Here is a 22,710-nt window from a genome sequence, read left to right on the forward strand (position 1 = left end):
TGGAAAAGTGAAATGCTTTTGTAGGTAGTAATATATGTTTCACGTATTTTGAAGTCAAATCCTCTTTCCCTCACAGACGGAGTATGCAAGGTTTGAGAATGGCCGCTTCGTATACCGAATAAACCGCTCCCCGATGTGTGAATATATGATCAACTTCATCCACAAGCTCAAACACTTACCAGAGAAATATATGATGAACAGTGTTTTGGAAAACTTCACAATTTTATTGGTAACTGTCTATCTCTCTCCTGTTTTGGCAGACTCAGTCACGAGGCTGGTGGGGACAGACAGCAAGGTGGGTCTGGGAGGCACCAGGGCTCCAGCCATGTGAACTGACCGGGCTCTTGGGTTGGGCCCCAGGTGGTCAGTCACCAGTTGAATTCACACATCCACAGGGCGAACTTGGGCTTGGTGTGGGCTCAAGTCTATAGAACAGAAGAGGTCTCATCTGGCTGGGGTTTCTATGCTTGGCAGAACTGGAATTCAGGGGAGTAATAAAAAGTCACATTCTTAAGTTCTCCACTCTGACAGCACATTAGAAAGACCTAGAGAACTTCTAAACATTTCTCATACCAAGGCTGCATCCTAGATCAATTAAATCAGGATCTCTGAAGATAGAACCCAGGCAGGTGTATTTTTTAAAGTTCCCTAGGAGAGTCCAGTGTTAGCTAAGTTTTGAGTCTCAGCGGCAACGTAGTATGCAAATCGTAAATGTGGCAAAAGCTGAGTCAATAGGTTTATACTTCAAACATAGCTTGACTCATTTCATGAAGGATTTGCCAGGCCCTCTAAGAAGTAACATGCATTAATATAGCAAAATAGAAGCTCTCAGTGCCAAGGGAAATACAAATTAGAATAGAATGTCGTGACCAGGAAGTAGAGTGGGGAGATATTCTTCATACGCTGGGAAGCGTGGTCAAAGCCTAACGGGCAGCAAAAGGGAGAGGAAGAAACAGGGGTGCTCAGGGGCCGTGATGGCAGAACTTTGCGGTTCCCTTATGCGATGCTGTGTGTGTTTTCCCCCCTAATATTTAACTTTAAAACAAAGTTTTCATGGGGGCTTCATCTGGGGACTTGAGAAGTTTATTAAGAACCGTGCTGTCCTCAAAATATACTTATAACATATGCAGTAATGGGTTTCACAAGGTTCATTTTTTAAAAATAGGATTTCTTGATTAAACTGAGGGCAAAATGCCAAAACAAAACTTGGTGGAAACAGTTTGGCTCAAAGGGGCAGCAAGACGATGTTGTGGTCAGATGCTCAGCCCTTGGAAGGCCTGCTTTGTTACTAGGGTTAAGAACTAGAATATACAGAGCAAGAATTCTTCCCCTGCAGTTTTTGGGTTTGTTGAGTGGTTCTCAGTGATATGCTGGTAAAAAAAATTTTTTTTTAAAAAGGCTCTACCTTAGCCCCCCAAAAAGCCCTGATTGATAACTTTTACCCATTTCCGTGCTGTAAATACGCCTCCGTGGGCAATTTCAAGCTACCAGTGGTTGTTCGGCTTGTGAAATTCCTTAGTATTTAGCAATAACTTTCAAGAGTAATTAGTCTTTGGGTGGTGAACATAATGTAATCCACACAGAAATCAAAATATACATAAAACGATGTACACCTGGAATTTATGTAATGTTATAAACCACTGTTACTGCAATAAAAAAAAACAAAATTAGTTATTTTTAAAAAGCCATTAGGAGCCACTTCCTCACACCAATGTAAAAAAAAAAAGCAATAAATAATCATTTAAAAATTAATTAAAATATCAGGGGCCGGCCCTGTGGCGCAGTGGTTAAGTGCACATGTTCTGCTCTAGCAGCCCGGGATTCACTGGTTCGGATCCCAGGTGTGGACATGGCACCGCTTGGCAAGCCATGCTGTGGTAGGCGTCCCACGTATAAAGTAGAGGAAGATGGGCATGGATGTTAGCTCAGGGCCAGTCTTCCTCAGCAAAAAGAGGAGGATTGGCAGCAGGTGTTAGCTCAGGGCTAGTCTTCCTCAAAAAAAAAAAAAAATCAGATTCATCCAGGAAGCTTTTAAAAATTCTGAGGCTTGGGCACCCCCCTCAGAGGAGTAAAATCAGAATCCCTGAGGGTGGGGCCAGCATCACGGTTTTGTTCGGTTGTTTTTACACCTCCCCGGGCAGCTCTCCTGCACAGCAGGGGTGGCGACCCCCTGCTCCAGGGGATTGCTCCCTGAGCTGCAGGGCCTCTCAGGGTTCGCAGACATGGGTTTGGCATACAATTGACGGATAGATAATTTTGCATATAAGTTTCATTTCCTCTAGGGAGAGAATCTCAGTGGATTCTCGAATGTGTCCATGTCCCTTTAAAATTTAGAAACTAGCCATCTGGGAGGAAGTTTGGCAAACATGTACTTCAGTAACTAGGATCCTTTTCTCTAATGGTCTTTGGTGAAAATCGAGTAGTTCATGGTTTGGGGTGCTGGCGGGACTCATCCTATAGCTGTTGTCTGTGCTGTTTGAGACCAGGTGGCCACCTTAGTGCTCGCATGAGCAGAGGGTGAGTGTGGCGTCCCGGGGTGGACCATAAATAGCCTCAGGAATGAACCAAAACTTTGAGTGGATGGCTACCCTACCTCTCTTGGATCGAGTCTTAGCTGTTTCTTAAAAACTTGTTCCAAGTCTGAGCATTTTAAGGAAGGTGTCCTCAGCCCCTAAACCTTGCTTTAGAGCATAGCCCAGGCAAAGATGGCCTGGGAAAGCTTTAAAGCATCTAGTCCCCACAAAACCCACGTAACTGTGTCATCACGCTCCCGTGGACCACGTGACTTCAAGCAGCAGAGACGTGCAGAGAACTCACCAGGTTAAATTAACTTTAAAATGTATCATTAACCAACTAAATTCCTGTGATATGAAGAATTACTAGCTCTCAATAAATATCTGCTAGAAATATTTTTCTTTAGAAAAGCTGAAATTAAGCCAGCCCTCCTAGATTGTGAAACTCAAATCATCTCATTTATAAACAGGAGAAGAGTATTTGTCAGCTCTTCCTCTGGGGGGTGTGTCGGAACACAGCCGCAATGGCGGCGGCCAGACACAGTTGTAGGTGTTTCCCTGTGTGGCTGTGTCCACAGGGCCAGTTCCAGACCTTACTGGCTGGTGGGCTGGACTCTGATTTCATCAGGAGGATTCAGGAATCAAAGAGATGCTGTAGATGTGGGGCCTTAGTGACACCACCCAAGCGGGAGACAGCAACTGAACCACGGGACAAGCATTCCTGTCATCTTTTGAGGTCATACGCAGACATACATGTTGCTAGAAACATTTTTTTCTTTCCTCCTTTTGAATCTCAATCCTGAAGCCTAAACAGGATATATTCATAGAAAGTTTGCAGTTAGTTAGGCTAGATGGTAGAGGCTCCAAGCACAGTGCTAAATCTTTATAAATATGGTATGACGTTCTCACTGCAGAACGGGGAGGCCACTTTTACTCCCACTTTATGGATAAGGAATGTTAGCCCTACCTGAGGTCACAGAGCCAGTGAGCAACGTAAATTAAGACTTGAATGATGAAAAAGACGCTTTGCAGGATAGTTCATGATCACAGAATCAGAAGACTTGAGACCCCCTCTACTCTATGACCTGGGGGAAGTCTCTGAAAGTCTCCAGACTTCACTTTCCTCCTCCATTTACAAGCAAAATGCTCAAGTCTGTACTCTCCATCTCAAAAGTTACTGAGAATGTTTTAATTCATTCAGTGAAACTATGGAGAGATTCTAGTAGCTTCCAGAATACCGTGCAGATAAAACACAGTGCCTGTCCCATAGTGAACCTTGGCCTGGTGAGGGGAAAGAAGCAGGTAGATGGATGACAAAGATACAGGGAAACAGTGGCTGTAGTGTACTTCTGGAAGTACAGAGTAGCTTAACTACTTGAGCAGGTACCTGTAGATGGAGTGAGGTGGGAAATTCTCGGGGATGTTAAAAGATGCTGTTTAAGTTGCCTTGATGGATGAACAGACATTTTTCAGATTTACCAAGAAAAGGGCCATTCCGTAGGTATGTACTTAGTGTCAGGTGCTGCGATGTGGTGAGCCGGATAGATAGGGCTGCCGTCCTGGACTCTGGTGAGGGAGGCAGGCATTTCTTCAGCATCACAATGAATGGAACTAAACCGTGGCCGATGGCCGGCAGGGGTAGGTATGTGGTGCCAAGAGAGCCTATAAAAGGAGGATTTGATCTGGTCCAGGGGTTCAAGGAAGGCTTCCCTGAGGAAGAAATAATTGAGAGCTACCTGCCAGATGCACAGGCAGAGAGCGTAGGGAAGAATACTGCAGATCAGCAGGCGCACAGCACGCAGAACTGAAAACAAGGTGGTGTGGCCGACGTGGAGAGAGGGAGGGGAGCAAGGGGCTGGCCGGGTGGGAACAGCCAGAGTGGGCAGGGTCTCTTTGCCTTTGTAGGATGAAAACAGGTTTTCTGTTCACACTGAAGTTGTCAAGTTTGGAAGAGGCCATCAGGATTTTTAACCAAGAGTGTGTTGTCGTCAGATTTATAGTTCTCACAAGGACATGTGGCTGCTGTGTACAGATGGGGATAGTGCCAAGTGCGGGCGGCTCCCGGCAGAGAAGCCCGGGTGAGGTTTGCTGGTACCTGGGCTGTGGTGGTGGAGAAGCGAGTGGATTCAAGAGTGATTCAAGGGGCCGGCCTGGTGGTATAGTGGTTGAGTTTGTGCACTCTGCTTCTGCAGCCTGGGGTTCACAGGTTCGGATCCCAGGCGCAGACCTAGCACTGCTCATCAAGCCATGCTGTGGCAGCATCTCACATAGAATAGAGGAAGATGGGCGCGGATGTGAGCTCAGCAACAGTCTTCCTCACACACACACAAAGAATGATTGAAGAGGTAAAACGAGCAGGGCGTGACGTTTGCTGGGATATGGGGGTGAGGAGGAGAGAGATTTCAAGGTTGAAAGACCTGCCTACTTGGAGTATTTGATCTGTGAGGGAAGTGGCAGGAAGTAAAACTAGAAAAGCAGATGGGTACCAGCACTGAAAAAAATCTTTATTACCCAGAAAAGAAACATGTAGATAATCCATCACTGCGTCAGTCCATTTGTCTAGAGCAGCATGGCATAGTGGTTAAGAAAATGGTGTCGGAGAGGCCGGCCTGGAGGTATAGTGGTTAAGTTCATGTGCTCCAGTTGGGATCCCGAGCGTGGGCCTACACACTACTTATCAAGCCATGCTGTGGCAGGCATCCTACATATAAAATGGAGGAAGATGTTTGCTTAGGGCCAATCTTCTTCAGCAAAAAGAGGATTGGCAGCAGACGTTAGCTCAGGGCTGATCTTCCTCAAAAAAAAAGGGAAAGAAAAGGAAAAAGTGTTGGAATCAGAAGATCAGGGTTTCTTAGTTGACACTTGTATGACTTTAAACAAATTAACCCCCCAGCCTCCTTCTCTGTCAAAGGGGGTGTGATATAGCACCTGCTCATAGAATTGTAGTATCATACGAGACAATGTGTGTAAGGCATTTAATTGAGTTAGATGCATACTAAGCAGTCAATATATGTTGTCTATTAATATGTGAATTTTCGCTCATTCAGCAAATATTTCTTAAATGACTGTTGTGTGCCAAGAACTAAGCTAGTTTCCAGGAAACATGGTCCCTGTTCTTCAGGAACTTATAGTCCCCCGGATGAGATGGGCATTAAAAAAGTCATACACATCTGTATGTGCGTACAGATGGCACAGCCTGTTAGGATGGGAAGATGACAAGAGCTATGAGACTGTAGTCGGGAGCCATAAACTCAGATGCCGTAAGGGTGAGGGACATTAGGTGGGTGAAGCGGCCCAGTACATAGTGGGGAAGGAGGACCCCCGCAAACTGGACCAGGCTCTCCAGTTGAAAACGTTTGAGAACACTGAGCTGGCCAACAAAACACTCGTGAAACAGAGTCAGGAAGCGTTTTGAGTGGGGAAGTTGGGCTAGATTGGCTTTTAGAAAGTTCCTTCGGAGAATGGCTTGGGGAATTGAGACAGAGTGAGACGGGGAAGGAGGCGAGGTCCCGTGGGGAGGGGCCAGAGAGCCTGGGGCCTGAGTGAAGGCCAAGGCCCTGGGCGTGAAGACAAGAGACGGATTCGAGGCCCTCGACTCACGCGGTGAGTATTTCAAAATACCTTTGAAAGGAAAGCCTAGATAAATGAAAAGAGTGAGCGTGCGGCCGCTGTCCCGTGGATCCTTCACCCAGCACATCTTTTACTGAGTCCGGGCACTGCTGGTTAATAGCGGTCAGCCAGGCGCCCACGGAGCTTATGTCTGTCCTTGGCTGTTGTGAGACAAATTCCGTAAAAGTTTAGGAATACGATGGGAAACAATTCCTGGGATAAATGACTGTCCCATGGGACAGAATTAGAGAAATTAGTCTTTGTTGTAAAGAAATCCCCCCGCCCACCCCAAACTCACATCAATTCTCTAGGTCTCTTCTCGGGCTCAGGTTATGAGCGAGAGCCTGTCTGTCAGGTCTTTGTTACATATGGTGGGTAAGCTTAGGTAGAATTCAAGTTGGACTCGTAATATCCTGAATTTGTGCTATAAGGGGGCAGTGTCAGCTGCACAGATCTCTAATAACCCACTTGTTGGATTTTAGACTATTTCTCTCCAAGTAAATCATAGTCGCCATGGCACAGACAGAATATGTTTTTATCCGTGTGGTGTTTTCTATATATATGTGTATATATATACTTTTTTTTTTCCCTTAACAGGTGGTAACAAACAGGGATACACAAGAAACTCTCCTCTGCATGGCCTGTGTATTTGAAGTTTCAAATAGTGAACATGGAGCACAGCATCATATTTACAGGCTTGTAAAGGACTGAACATGGTTATTTATATATAGAGATACCTGTATATACACACACACACGTGCGCACACACACTCTCTCTCCATTATCGAATGACTGACTGTAAACCTCACCACACAGGGGTGGTGCCCTGGCTCCTGAGGTCACCCCGACTTTTCTAAATCCTGTTTGAGTGAAGTCATTTTTTCATGTGTTCATCCTATCATTGTAGCTGTGAAGTTCTGGTACAGTTGTAAAAAGAGAAATCGAGTTGTTTCTGTGTTCTTCAGATCTGCAGCCCACAGTTCCTCGGGAAAAGCGAACCTAACGAACGCAAGTCTCTGTCTGCAGAGACCGGTTTTTCTAATTGTGGTAGAAAGTCTTGAGACAGAGCATTTGCCATGGGACATTTACAGCCTTTATACAAATGTATTTAGTTCTTTTTTTTCCAACATAAAATTCTTGTTTTAAGATACAAGTAAAATTAATCTTTAAATATAAATGTAAATTAGTACACAAAACTAAGAATCTTTAGACTTATCTTTGTAACTAATTAGGGTGGAAGTTATAAAAGAATGTAATTCACTAAATTATTTTTTAAATGAAACTTTTCTTTCTTTTTGAAACCAAATGTTAAAATATAGCCTTAAGAAATGCTTGGTAGAAGTATCCTAATGAGATAAATTTGTACTTTTTTCCTCAAGGTTAAAACTAATCTCCTAATCCATTGAACTCTTGAGCAGATATTGCAAAGGAAGAAAATTTCACCCCTTATCCTTAACGTATATAGTATATTTAAAAATATAAAATTGTATTGTACTAATGTGATGATTGATTATTTAATGAAAAAGGAAAGATGGCTCTTTTTGCAATAAGTAGATAAATACTGAAAATCTAAACTTACAATGTTTATAGTCTTGTGTGTGCAGTTATATTTTATATGGACAACCAAATTTTCTATTAAGATGAGTAAATATTTGAACCACTGAAATTTAATAACAAAAATTGAAAATTGGCGTGAATACTGCACTGTGAGCTGCAAAGTATAGAAAGTCCTGTGGCTGGGAGAAAATTTCGTCAACCCAACAAGTAAAAGGCTCATCAGTTTTACCATCTCTGCTCCCCAGAAATTCGCAAGCATCCTCACCAGCCTGTGGATAAATTCTTTATTTCTGGTGATCCAATATGCATATTAACCTGTTAGACCTATATGAGTGTATATGTGTTTGTGTATACAGATATACACATATACATCGAACATCTATTTAGTGTCACTCAGTGCTAGGTGCTGATATGTATGCATATCTCAATCTGTGTCTGTAGATCTCGATAGAGTCTCTAAGGACATCCATTTCCTTGACATCTCTCAGTAAGTCGTAGTACTTATTTGACTGAGGTTTGAGAGGCCCAGCTATCTGTCTCTGACCTTTCCAAATAGGCTCATAGGGGAGGTTCTCTTCCCAGGAGAGATTCAGTTTTCCAACCCACATATTCCAAAGCATGGCCCAGGCAGAGCTGGTTTGATGTGGCCACATGTCTTGGGCTGTTTCCCTAAGTGCTTCATTGGGAAGGGGACAGGGCGTACTCCCCCGTCCCCCAACTTCCCAGAGGAAAGGGACTTTTTAAAATTGTTTAGGAACATGTTAACGCAATAGAATGTTAAATAAGTTTTGTACATTGTGAAACAGGTCAAGACTTTTTCTTGAAGCCAGAAAATAAAAACGTTCTCTCACATGCAAGTAACTTACACACCACCTTCCTTCCCACCGTCTGCTCTGACCCTGCTTGTGTATCAGTTAGTGTCCGGTGGTCATGAGGATGTGGCCGGCTTGTGGCAAATAGGAACAATGGACCAAGCCTGGCCTCTCCCAAATTCATGCCACTGGTCACTGGGAAGACCAGAGGAGAAAGTGCAAAACTATTCCCATTTGGCATGCACATCTCTTACATAAGCCAGTGGGATGGTGCCCATCTTCCCTCCCTAATCAGAGGGAAATCAGGCTTCCCAAATCAGACTACTGTTTGTTCCCTGATTCCAAGTGACCCTTTGAAGGATTGGCCAAGTTGTCTGCCCTTCCATCTGGTCTTCACCCCAAGCGTTTAAGCTTCTTCTGTGGTCACCATATTTATGGCTTCTATTGGTCACCTGTCTTAGGGGGTTTCTTTGGCTCCTGTGTCCTGCATATTTCCTCAAGGGAACCCCCACCCTCCCAGGACCAGGACTCTATGAAGGGGTCAAATGATCTTACATGGCTCAAAGCCAGGCTGTCTCAGAACTTCAAGGGGAGAGGTATCTTGTTCACGTCCCCACCCAGGAATGGGCCTCCTCTGTGCTGCCACGAGGGCTCTTGGGAGTGACTTTTCAAAGCACAAATAGCCTGAGAGCCAAGACGACCAGCTAGCGGATAGTTCTGTTGGTAGAGCAGGACGCTCCCCAGTCTGCTGAACTCAGAGTCAGCCTGGGCCCTCTGATGCCTGGCCGCTAGTGTCCTCTTCATCCAGTGACTTTGTCGTTGAGTTTGGGGGTTCTATGAATGACCTAGAGGATTACTTTATGCTCTTAAAACGTTTCTGAGATCTTTTAAAGTTTGCTTCTTGTCTTGTTCTGCAGCTTTCCCCAGGGCAGATACTTTCTCCATCTTAACCGCTGGTCCAGTTACCCAAACTCTTGGCCCTCTCTCCGTCTCTCCCAAACAAGACCCTGGGTTAGGATTTAGATGTTAGAACATCTAATCCAAGTCTCTCTGTGCTCTCTCACCCTGGAGAGCAGAGTCTCTCCGTGTGTCTTGTAAAGCTTTCTCAACCATAAAGAAGCCTTCCCAAAGCTCTGTTCTCCTGCTCTCTCCCGGGTGTTCCATCTCCTGGTGACCCTTGCTGCCAGGCTTGATTCAGGGACATCTCGTGCTTTCACTGGGGTGTTTGAGGCCAGTTTTCCGCAGCCTAAACAGGGAGGAGCTGAAGAAGTGGTTCTGGCCTGTTGGCATTCTTTTCCGTCTTAGCAAGAGACCTAAAATAAAATCAGGACTTCTTCAAGAACACGTGCTAGAATCCCACAGTGTCCACGCTACCCTAACCAGGGTTTCTCACCCTCGACGCTGTTGGCATTTTGGACCAGATCATTCTTCATTGTGCAGGGCTGTCCTGTGCATCGTAGGAGGTTTAGCAACGTCCCTGGCCTCTGCTCACTAGATACCAGAAGCACCCCCTTCCCCAGCTGTCATACCCAGAATGTCTTCAGACATTGCCAAATGTCCCATGGGGCACAAAATTGCCCCTGGTTGAAAACCACTGCCCTAGATCTTACAGGCCACAAGTGCCATATTTGGGATTTTCTTTTTCCTTCCATTTCACCCTAAGATAGCTTCTCTCCTGGGAGCCTGGTTTTGGGTCATCGAGAGGCAGGTAGGAATATTACTCAAGTGACATTGTGCCCATGTTTCTTCCTGTTTCAGAACTTCTGTTTCACAGCAGAGTCTCTCTTGCTAGAAGTATTCTTTCACTCATCCCTGGGGAAGCTGGGAACAGCTGTCACCATCATCCTTATGATCAAGTTACATCTATTTAAAGAGCAATTCTAATTTGGTCTTCATCCCTTAGTTTACCAGGTTAAAAAAAATCCAGCTATTTTCATTATTTCTCATAAGCTCATGGGTCTCATTATCAAACCTTTAATTGTTTGAGTAAATTTTTACTTTTTCTACTTTCTGCCTTACACACTCAGTGCTGTTTGTAGAACTTACGGAAGCCTCTGGAACGTGTCGTTTCATCGTTAGGGATGGAGGAGAGAAGAATCAGTTCTAAAAGAGGGCTGACAGAATTTTTTCTTTATCGAGCTAAATAAAAGAGAGCACAATCTACTCTCCTTCATTTTGTGGATGAGAAAGTCAAGGCCCAGAGGGGAGCTGACTTGCCCAGAGTCACCCAGCCGGTTGGTGACAGGACAGAGTGAGGCCCTAGGACCCCTGCCACTTAATCCTGGGCCTCTCCAGTGGAGGTTGTTCCTCAATGGTGCTCATGCTTAAGTGATCCCTGCGAATGTGTGGCCAGGGTCAATTCTGAAGAGGGAGATTAGGGACCCCCTCTGCCAAAGCGAGAGTGTCACCCCGAGCCAATGCTGCTTCTCCCGAGAGTGTCTCGTCTCAGCAGATCACGCACAGCAGATGTGAGAGCTGATGGCCTTTCACTTCCTCTGAGGACAGTTCACCTGCCACAGGCTGAGTCAAATTTCGATTTGCTAAGCATCCCAGCAGCAAAAGTCTCGCACTCAGACCAGCCAAAAAAACCAGTCCCTGTTCCAAGCACTTGGTGTTACACGTCCCCAAATGACTTTTCAACCCAAGTCTTCTTTAGGTTCCAATACTGTAGTGGCTTTAGCCGTTTTTGTACAACCGTAAATTATTTAAATCCTATGAGATGACAGTCAACTTTACAAACCAGGTACATGGAACTTGTATAATTTTGTATATGCTCTGGTACACTGCACTTGTCCTAACGAAGGGTAGAACCAATTTTGTTTGTTGGTGTTCACACCTGTGACTTTAAGAAGATATGTCTGCACCGCTTCTTTCTTTCTGTTGATGTTTCTGTGGCAAAGCCCTGCACCTGTCATTTCTGAAAAGCCTTAAATCTTTGAGCTGTTGCGTGTAGGGTGTGCAGTGCAAAAGGCCGCCTCGGAACTGGGAGCCCTTTTGTAAGCTGGAAGCGTTTCTCTTACTACTGTTACTTTTTTAGGGAGTTTTAAATTCAGAGCTGCCAAAGTGTTCCAGTCAGCAGTGCCTTAGAGATAGAGACCTTAGTCTTGCCGCCAGCCTTCTGCACCCCTTTTCCACGTCCACGGACGAATTGGCCCCATATTTAAAACAGAACAAGCAAAAATTGTTTTCATTCTGTTTGGTAAGCCCGATTTTCTCCAGTTCTCTAGGAATCTGACTACTCTCTCTCAAATCTCAAACCCAACCCAAGTCAGTTGGTTGACCACACCCTCAAACGTCTATACCAAAACGAAAGGTTTTGCAACTTCGTAGTTCACTATGAAAAGCAAATTGTACTTTTAATGTTGCCTTTTAAATTCACGACCAAATACGTAGCTATTTGTGACTCTTCTGCACTCTAGCATGAAAGTGCCTTTGGTTTGAGATTCCAGCTTAGAAAAGTGCTGCCATAATAACGATAACTCGTAAAGAGACCAAAAATATTTTGAGATCACCGTAATGCCTTTGGTTTACCAGGACGAGTAACCAACCACAGGCCTCCGTTCACAAGAGCACAACGTGGACTCCGCCTGCTGCCCGTCTGCCTGCCGTGGGGCCCCCCCACCCACCAGTAGCACGGCAGCAGGGGGCACCCTGGGAACTGTCGTGTTTGTGTGCTGATGTGTGTCATCTCGGCTCGTCACCCGTCCTGCGTCTGCACGAGGGAACTCGCACACAGACGGCAGGATCTCAGGCGGTGGACAGATTTGTGCTCCTCCTTGTGCTCGTGCTCAGTCTCCGAGCTGCTTTCTTTCCCATTCAGAGGGCAGTGCGCACTAACCTGGTCTACACGAGGACACCATTCTGAAAGTTGGAAGCCTCAAACTGAGACGACGGTGCAGAACAAAAGTGAGTTAGGGTCATTTCAATGGAAGTGTTCTTCTTAGGCGAACGCGTTGACTCTGAGTGTTGTGTATGAATGTGCTATGAGCAACTTCCAAAGAGCACCATTCACAATTCGGTATTTTCAAAGAATGTTCCAGCCCTCCAAAGGGCACCTCTTTGAAGTCTGTGTTGGCTTTTATCGAAACCTTGTATAAATTGGAAAAACCCATAGAGGGAAGGAAGAGGAGTGAAAAGGACGAGAAGGCAAAACACACCAGCCCAACAAAAGCCAGGAAAAAAAAAGATTTCTCTTTACCAATATAGACTTTAAAATGACATCAGACGTCTTTGAAAGTTAGCCTCTAAACTCGTAATGCGTATGTTCTGTCTGTCTCTGCCTGGTGTCTTTAAGAATGCCCTCTCTGGTCTCTAAAATTTCAGGAGTGATTTTGGTCCACACCAAGTTGTGGATATTTATAGAAATGTCTACAAGAAAAAAAATAAAATGATTCTATCCACACCAGGTTGTGGGTATTTATAGAAATTTCTACAAGAAAAAAAAAAAGGAAAAGAAAAATTACTTGACACAAGTCCTCGTTAGCTGCTTGATCCAGCCCCTCCTGTCAGCTCTGCAGCACAACTTGGAAGAAAGTCACATCCTTGTTTTCCTTCTCTTTTCAACTGTTCCTGTGCTTTGTTTGGTAACAGTTTCCTCTCATAAACTCATTGCTTATATCATTAAGAATGAAGGTTTTGTGTTTAAAATTTATTGCATTGCAAAGGGTAGTTTCACTGAGGTCGTGCACCATGAAATAAGATGAAATGTTTGTATTTATTGTCCTGCTTCCTAAGCCGTGACTTGTTTATTCTCTGTGAATTTGCATTGAGTCGGTCATAGGCCACACTACATCACTTTAGTATTTGAAACGGCGTTTATGTTCCCGCTCGTTCATCATGGAATGGAGTCACATTCCACCTGTCAGGTTGACTCTCGTGTCTGCCTTCCATTATGGGATCGTTTCTCCCTCCCCTTTCTCTGACAGAGGCTGACAGCTTCTAGGCGTAAATCAATTGGAAACCAGCCTGATTTTCTTCATTTTTTTTGCGTCAGTCATCTTCTGTGGTTAGTTCCGCTGTGTAAATTAGATATTAACTGCACTCCTTTAAAAAACACACACACACACTTCTCCCTGTTACCTCCTTGAAAGATTCCCTTCTGTAGGCCTTTTTCCATAGGCTCATGACTGCAGATAAAAAAAGTAAAAACAAAACAGTATGTGCCTGAAAAACGACAACAAAAAAGATTTTGTAACACTTAAAAAAGAAACCTGAATAGCCTTTAATTCTTTAATATACTTCAATTTTATGTGAATTGGTTTTTGCCACGTGTGTTTGTTCTCATCCTAATTGACTTAGTGGGATTCTCACGGTCCGTGTCCTCGTGTCTTGTGTATAAGATGGGCTTGGGACTGCTGCCGGGAGTGGGCTGCCAACCTGCCTTGGTGACGAGCTCCTCCTGGGTCGATTGGAGAGCGGGGGTGGGGGAAATTCTCACACACATCTTCTTAACCTATTTGCAGAAACTTTCACAAGGCATCTGGGTCAGCCTCCTGGCAGCACAGTATTCTCGTATTTGTTAACGTCTGTGTTTAGGTACTGGTACCTTTTCGTTTAAAAATGTTAAGTGTTGGCTTTAAAGTGAATTTATCTTTAGTATGATAGTTATATGAAAATTATAGGGTTTGTGTGCAGAGAATTTTTTTATAAAGTGCTTTGTAAAAAAAAAAATGTATTCTAGCTTTCGCGGTACATATGTGTGATAACTTTAATATCCATGACAGTTAAGTGCAATTATTTCATCACTCTAAAAATGCTATTTTTGTGTCAGTTCCTGCAGGTGTTTTCATGTCTTTGCAAAGTGACACATTTTGATGCCTTCTTGATAAAGTGGTAGACATTTTGTAGCTTTCTAGAAACTTTGTATTCATACGGTATCAATGAAAAATAAAGAAAATGAAAGTGTGGGTCACCTTTTTTATCTGCAAAAGTGTATGTTGTTGAAAATGAAGTGTGCTTTGTGTATTGTGGGAGCTTATTTGAAGGACAGGGTAAAGGACCCTTTTGATGGCATCTGCCAAGCTCAGAAAGTGGAACATTAGGCATTCTGTCTAGCAGGCTTTCTTAAAAACATCCACAAGGGGCTGGCCCCGTGGCCGAGTGGTTAAGTTCGCGCGCTCCGCTGCAGGCGGCCCAGTGTTTCGTCGGTTCGAATCCTGGGCGCGGACATGGCACTGCTCATCAGACCACGCTGAGGCAGCGTCCCACATGCCACAACTAGAGGAACCCACAACGAAGAATACACAACTATGTACCGGGGGGCTTTGGGGACAAAAAGGAAAAAATAAAATCTTTAAAAAAAAAAAAAAAAAATCCACAAGTCAGTCCGTCCGCCTGTCTCTCTCTCTTTAGTACGTCATTAAAATTGACCTAAGTTTTGCAGAACAGCTTGTCTGTGGATCCCAGGCAACCCCGAGAAGCCATGTTCCACATTCCGTGGTGCCACAGTAGGTCCTTGGAAAACCCAAAGGCACACCAGCCCCACCATTGAGCATTTGTTGTTAACTCAGCTTGCTTGGGCACGTGCTGAGAACCATGGGTGGAGCAGAGGACGGGGTGCAGGGGTAAACACAGCGTGGCTCCTGCCTCCTCCTTGCTTACATACTCGGTAGTTGGGCTGTGTGTAGACCCGTGACCCCCTGCCCCTGTCCTCAGCATCATGGCGGGGTTCGAGATTCAGGTGTGTGCAGCACACACATGCATAACAGAACCTTGGGTTCCCCGAGTTGGTACAGTGTGTGTACACCGTTTCCTTAAGTCCTCACAATAGTCCCAGTGACAGTGACGCTATTACCCCCCAGGTTCAGAAAGTATGAGTCAGCCAAAGTCATGACTGGTGCATGGTGGAGCCTTAAGTAGATCACCGGGGCTCAAGCCGGGACTCTTGACCCCTGCATTTTGGCTCACTGAGAATCCGTGGAAGCAGCTCAAGGCTGGAGGAGAAATCTGGAGGGGGCGGCGGGGGGAACTTTCTTAAACAACAGTGACCTTGGGCTTCAGACAACAGTGAGAAATATTCCAGCTGCTGTGGGGAGAGATGTCAGCAGGCCACAGTTTGGGAGGAATGCTGTTGTCCAGTGAGCTGCTCAGAGCAGAGGGAAGGGCACTGGAGCATTTTGGTGAGGCCCTATTGTGAGCCAGGCACCTTCGTAGTCACTGTTTCCTTTAACCCGCATGATGTTGAATAAAGGAATCATTTCCAATTTTCTAGTAAGGAATTTGAGGCCCAGAGCAGTTGAGCCCTTGTTAAGATCGTAAAAGCTAGTAAGTGGCAAGAATTTAGAGGTGGGAAAAACCCATCCCTTGCAGCTCTGGCTCTACCACTGGCTGAAAGGCCCCTTTTGCCCTCCTCCTCCTCTAAAACAAGGCGCTTTGATACATCAGCATCCTTGGTGAGTGCCTTTGCTTCCAGTCAACTTGAGTTCAGCAAAGCGAGTGACACACTAGGGAAACATTGCGCAAAGGGATTGAAGGAGCAAAGGAGAGGTGAGTAAAGGCTTCCAGGAAGATCCGGGAACAAGCACCTTGGCTGGAGACCCCTGATCATTCTTCCTGCCTTCCTGCTGCAGGGGACTGAGAGGCAGAGCTACTAATTGAAAGCCAGATCAGCTGTTGTAAAGTAATCAGCAATGGATATAATTCCAATTAACAGTTTTGTGTAAACCTGCAAAGCCTTTGAGTTTTTCAAACTGCCCTTGAAGACACCTTTGTTTTGTTTAATGCCCCATAGGTCACATTTATCTAGGTTGTGGTAACTAGCAAATAGTTAGGCTACCAACAACCTGACTGCATGTTTTCAGTAAACATTCTCCCATTTGCTTTGGTCCCAAGTAGCATAGACTTAAAAGTTGTGATCTGTGCTGATGATAAGGAACCAACTAAAATAGAAAGGCACAAAAAGATCACAGATAAAGGATGAAAAATATACAGCAAAACACTCACAAAAAGGAAGCTGATGAAGCTATATTCTTATACTAGTATAGCTCAAGGCAAAAATTATTACTCAAATTCATGAGACTGACTTCAGGATGATACAGGTTTCAATTAACTAGGAAGAATAAAGGACTCTAAACTTGTATGTACCTAATAACATAGCTTCAAATTTGTAAAGCAAAATTTGACACTCATGACTATAGTGGGAGGTTTTTAAACAACTAAACGCATTCAGTTGCTTATAGATAAAACAGACCCAAAAAATGTGGGACATAGAGGATTTGAACAGCATAATTTAGTGTGCTATTCTAATTTACAAAATACAAAGTAGTGAACCCAACAAGTGGAGACTATGCATTATTTTCAAAGACGTGGAATTTTTATGAAAATTGACTCTCCAAGGCCAGGGGTCCGGAAAGTATGGCCTATGGGCCAAGTCTGGCCCACTGCCTATTTTTGTAAATAAAGTTTTATTGGAACACAGCCACTACTATCTATGACTTTTTACTTGTCTATGACTGTTTTCATGGTACAATGGCAGAGTTGATTAGTTGTAACAGACCCTATAAGCCCACAAAGCCTAAAATAATTACTACTTGGCCGTTTACAGAAAAAACAACTTGCTGACTCCCATCCTAAGCCAAAAACCGGGGTCCTGCATCCAATAGTCCTAAAAAATCTGTCTCCCCTTCCCCGTGTATAGATAGTCTGGCGTATGGCTGTAGATCCCCTTGATGCCCATATGTGGCATCATAGTATCCTTCCTCAAGTGTCCCAGCCTCCCCTCCCCTTTGATGGGCTCTGGGTCTGAGAACAGGTTTAGATCTGGAAAGGGTGGGTGAAGGATGGTGATTTTTCATTGCAGCAGCTGACATCTGCTCACCCCATCTTGACATTTAACGATTAAAACAGCCAAGCAAGACCTTTGATGGCTGCCCATCTGTCGTGTCCCTATCTTGCCATGTCTACCAGCTATCTCCACAGATCCCCATGGGGCCATGCTCCTTGGTTGCCATTCCTTGCTGCCTATTATGGTAATTACTGTTCTGCCTCTGACAGCTAAGTGCTGCCACTTGTCTCTGCTGGTCCAGAATCCTGTCATCTCCATTCACCCAAGAGAACACAATTCCATATTAATATCCCCTGCCATCAACCTTGGCCTGCAAGTCACCGCTGAGTTTGTCAGCATTGCTGGTGCCCCGTTTACTAGTGCATTCACTGCTGATTAGGTGAAGGAGTGTCTTCTTTGGCTTCTAGCACTTAAGTAGTGGGTGTTCTGGTCCTAAATGATAGATCCATCCCATGAGCATTGCCTCTTGGAAGTTTCTGAGCGCTGCTTAAGTACTCTGCCAAGGCAGTTCCAGCACCTTAGTCCATCGTCTCCTCCAGCTTCAAGGAGCTGTCCAGCAGCACATCATCTCGCGGACACAAGATCATCTCCAGTTGTCTTAGCCAAGTAAGTCCTGAATTGTAGAAGAGCATCCCATATACGATCAACTCTCCCTAATCTAGCTCAGGTTCATGTTTTCAAGATTTACTGCCAAGTGTGTTCTCCCAGTTCCTGCTGGAGAGAAGGGTATGGACTAGGCAAATCCTGCAACTCTTTTGGTGATGGTTCCTTTACCCCTGTATTAAGGACCAAACTTCCCCAACCGATCATGCCAGTTGGTCTAGAAGCAATAAGATGAGATGGGGTGGATCTTGGGGAGGCAAGGACTTCATCTTGCGGGGCATCCATTTCAGTTGATGCCTTCACTTGGTCTCCAGGCAGGGAAGGCTGCTGTCCACCAGTAAGAGGGAGTGGACTACTGGCCCAGAGGTCTCAGAGGAATCTGTGGTTCAAAGCTCTCAGTGTTTCCACCCAGACGTCCCCACTCCATGTTTCAGGGTCCAGCTCCTTAAATGTTAGAGCCTGACTAATATAGGAGACTTGTGAGGGCTGTGGATTCATCTTTATTTGTAATTTCTGTCTTGATTTTCAGCACAGTCTGCCCCTCAGCTGCATGAGCTAAGGATTTCTTTAAATGCTACCAGGGAGATCTTTTACACCGTCCCCTGAGTTGAGCCTGATGTTTTCTTCTGATCGCCCTTAGGAACAACCAGCATATTATTCAATCGTAGTTACCACCACTCTCATCTCTAACGTGCTAGAGATTGCGTAAGTTAGTGCATCCCCTTCCTTGTGGACCCAATGCCAATGTGCCACAGATGGCAGTCTTAGTTATTGTGGTGCTACGACATTCCAGGGGACCAACTGTCTTAATTTAGGTCCCCCCTGAAGCAGACCATGAGTGAAAGACTCAAGTGCAGACAGTTTATTTGGAAGCCTTAATAGAAAGATGTCGCTTCATATGATGAAAGGTTACATTCACCACGAAGATGAAATATTTATAAATTGGTATGCACTTAAAACTGCCTTAAGGATATGAAACAGAAATGAGAGAACCTCAGGGAAAAAATGTAAAAATCCAAAATCATACATTTCTCTCAGTAATGCATGGAACAAGCAGACAAGTACCAGGGAATATGTAGGAAAATTGAAGTACTGATGGTGTGTACTCTATATCCCAAAATTGTCATTCATATTTTTTCAGTCACATATGGAACAATATGAAAACCATACACTTGCAAATTAAGCAAGTCTCAATATATTTCAAAGGATTGCTACAATCCACACAATATTCTCTGACCACAATGCAATTAAGGTAGAAATCAATATGAAAGGGATCTTTAGAAAAACTCCAAGAATTTGGGAATTAGTAAACATTTCTAAGTAACCCATGAGAAAAGAAGTCATGGAAATTAAATATTTAAAACTGAATGTTAAAGAAATACTACTTATTAAAATATGAGGAATGCAGTTAAAACAGTGTTTAGCATTAGACTAACATGCTTAGAAACATGCATATTAGAAAAGGAAAAAGAGTAAAAATAAGCCAGGCATTCAATTCATGAAATCAAAAGAACACAATAAGCACAGAAATGGAAGGAATTAATAAAGATGAGAGCAGACTAATGAAAGAGAAAACAAACACGGTAGAGAAGATCAAAAAAGTCAAAAGTTGGTTCTTCAAAAATTCTAGTGAAATCTGTAAACCCCTAGCAAGAATAATCTAAGAGAGAGAGAGAGACAAACTGACCAACTAACCAATCAAAAAACAGGAACAGGAATAAAAATAGGGACATCACTACAGATCTTACAGATATTAACAAAAGTATAATAAAATAGATAAAAGTATACTGTTATAAACTTTGTGCCAATAAATTTGTAAGTGTAGATATGAGGGATGAGTTCTTAGGAAACTATAACTTATGAAAATTGTCTCACGAAGTAGAAAACCTGAACAGAGTAGTCTTTCAACCATACAGAAAATGAAACAGTGGTTCCCAACATTGCTACACAGGAAAACCCAGGCCTCGATGATTTACTAGTGAGTTCTATCAAACTTTAAAGGAAAAAAATCCTGCAATCTTACATAAAATACTCCATTGCATAGAACAAGAAGACAATTCTGGGCTTAGCTTAGGTCTTCTAGAAAGCAGAGCCTGAGGCGAGGATTAAGATGCTAATACTCTTGGGGAAATGCAAACTCTGGGCAGTGTAAGTGAGAAAAAGGGAAGTAAAGCAAGGGAAATCCTATGAAATGCCATGCGATGCATTAGTGTATTGACTGCCATTTCACAATGAGTTGAAAGAGACCAATTAGGTCATTCAGCATGTGAGACTTGACAGGTGGACTTTTCTTGAAAGGTTTCAAGGGGGAACAATATTTTGGAGTAGCCAATGAGAGAGAGCAAAGGGGGGTAATCTAGTATCTGGTAACCCCCCATCTCCCAGTTCTCACTGGTCAACATTCACCCCACAGGGATGGTTGCCTATCTCTCTGGGTTGTGTCATCCACCTCTTAGCAGCTGTTCAGGAATTCAGATCCCATGTCTTGTAATTTGTTTCATTAAAGTCCCAAAGTAGAGGGAACACCTGGCATGTGCAGGGTGCCAGTCAAGGCAGGGAAAGAAGGAGACAGCCAAAGGAATTGGATTTTAGCTCAGGGCTAATCTTTCTCAAGCGAAAAAAGAGGAAGATTTGCAACAGATGTTAGTTCAGGGCAAATCCTTCTCACCAAAAAAACCCAAAAAACAGAAAAAAATGAATGTGAGAAGGTGCTTAGAGTTTGTTTCTAAATATACTCCCCAACTTATTTTATAAGGCTAGAATACCAACAAGGACAATATGAAAAAGGAAAATTACAGGTTAATCTCAAGCATGAGCATAAAATTGCCAAAATATTAGCAATTCGAGTATAACAGTGTATATAAAGCATAAATGAGGGAGCCACCTGGTGGCATAGTGGTTAAGTTCACATGCTCCATTTTGGCAGCACAGGTTCATGGGTTTGGATTCTGGGCACGGTCCTACACATCACTCATCAAGCCATGCTGTGGAGGCATCCCACATACAAAATAGAGGAAGATTGGCACAGATGTTAATTCAGGGCCAATCTTCCTAACCAAAAGAAAAAAGAAAAAAAAAAGCATAAATGTGGTTCATCCCAGGAATGCAAGTTTGGTTTAACATTAGAACTCAACCCATGTGATTGACATTAACAGATGAAATGAGAAAAATCGTAGGTCATCTCATAGGTTGAAGATAGATGCATCTGATAAAATTCAATGTCCATTCATCATTTTAACTTACTAGCAAGTTAGGAATAGAAGAGATCTTTCTGAACTGATAAACAATATTGACCAAAAATATCAATGAGCTGACAGTGAAAGCATTTCTTTGTTGTTGAGAATGAAGCAAAGAGATCTATATTTACCACTTTTACTCAACATACTGAGGTTCTAGATGGTTTAGTAAGGCAAGAATAAGAAATAAAATATGTAAGAATGGGAGTCCAATCTGTCATTGTGCTTAGAAGATAAACTGGTATATGTAGAAAATCCAAAAGAATATGCAGATATATTACAAGAATTTGGAAGTAAGTTTAGCATGTTGCTGGATACAATACAGTGTTCCAAAATATATTGCTTGTTTGTGTAATAGTAACAGAACATTTTAAATGCACCACTTGCTTAAAAAATATATTAAGCACTGAAGTATAAACCTAACAAAAGCTGTAAGAGATCTTTATGGAGAAAAGTATAAAAATGTTATTGAAAAACTTTAAAGAAAATTAAATAAATGGAGAGAGACAAATGTTCGTGAACTGGGAGAATCAGTAATGTAAAATTGTCAGTTCCACCAAGTAAATCTGGAGATTAAACGGAGTCCAAGTCCACCTTCCCCCAAACACACACACACACGTGTACATGGGAGTGCAAGGGACCAAAAATAGCTAAGACGCTGGAAGATAAGAACCAGTTCGGAGAATGTGCCAATTATCACTTCACTTCCTCTCAGCTCCCAGGCCACCCTTCTTTGCCCTGCCTTGTGGTAACGGAGCTGCACCCTATAAACGTTTCTTTTTTGCCAGCTGGCACGATGTTAAGCTTTGCCCATAGAGAGCACTGGAGTTACGCAGCGAGGCAGTGTTGACAGGAAGGGGTTTCCTTTCTGGGGTTGGATCTTCATCATTACTATTCAGTGCGGAAGCCCAGCGGCCCTGCTAGGGCAGCTCCAGCTCTGCCCTCAGGTCCCCCCACTCCCCCCCCTTTCTATGCAGCTCCACCGGGCACTTCCGCAGCCTTCAGCCTGTGCCCTCGGGCAACTGTCTCTTCTCCGAGTTGGCAGTTTCTACAGACCAGCTCCATTCCACTCGCACCCTATGGCAGTGGGGGACCGTTTCTACAGACCAGCTCTGGCCTGTGCCCCCGTCAAGCTTCTTTGCTACAGGCAGGCTACGTGTTCCTCCTCTTTGAAGAGAGATGCCTCTCAGCCTTTGGCGCAGGGTGCGGAGTTCTCCTGAGTCCCTGCTTCCTTCACCGTGCGCTCTTCTTTCCCCTGGGGGTAGCAGCTGCCTTTTTGCACCTGCGACTTCTGGACACCCTGGAGTTTTCTTTTACCCTTTTTTTAGTAGTAAACCACTTTCTACTAGTTAACAATTCTTTGTATTATATTTTCTCTGTTTAAGGAACTGGGGTGGTTTCTGTATCCTGATTCTGTGTCTGACATAGAGGACTAACCCTACCAAGATCTCAATATTTATTATAAAGCCCTAGTAAGTAAGGCTGTGTAGTAACACTGCAGGATTAGGCAACTAACCAGTGGGATAGAGTAGGCAGATCAGAAAAGATCGAAGTGTGTATAAAACCTGGATGTATGACACGAACGGCACTGCAGATCA

The 22,710-nt window shown here is 43.8% G+C and overlaps 1 protein-coding gene across 15 annotated transcripts in view; it reads left to right on the forward strand.

Annotated features, from left to right (window-relative positions):
* The window catches only part of TEAD1 (TEA domain transcription factor 1), a 253,830-nt gene extending 239,435 nt beyond the window's left edge, over window positions 1-14,395 (forward strand). For all 15 annotated transcript variants that reach the window (XM_044752557.2, XM_044752556.2, XM_044752562.2 and 12 more), the window contains 2 exons: window positions 77-229; window positions 6,720-14,395. In XM_044752557.2, coding sequence (XP_044608492.1) covers window positions 77-229; window positions 6,720-6,833 — 267 coding nt within the window. In that variant the 3' untranslated portion in view covers window positions 6,834-14,395. The remainder of the gene's footprint in view (window positions 1-76; window positions 230-6,719) is intronic.
* Window positions 14,396-22,710: the final 8,315 nt, after the last annotated feature.

Source organism: Equus asinus, chromosome 20 (assembly GCF_041296235.1).
Source record: "Equus asinus isolate D_3611 breed Donkey chromosome 20, EquAss-T2T_v2, whole genome shotgun sequence".
Taxonomy (NCBI): Eukaryota; Metazoa; Chordata; class Mammalia; order Perissodactyla; family Equidae; genus Equus; species Equus asinus.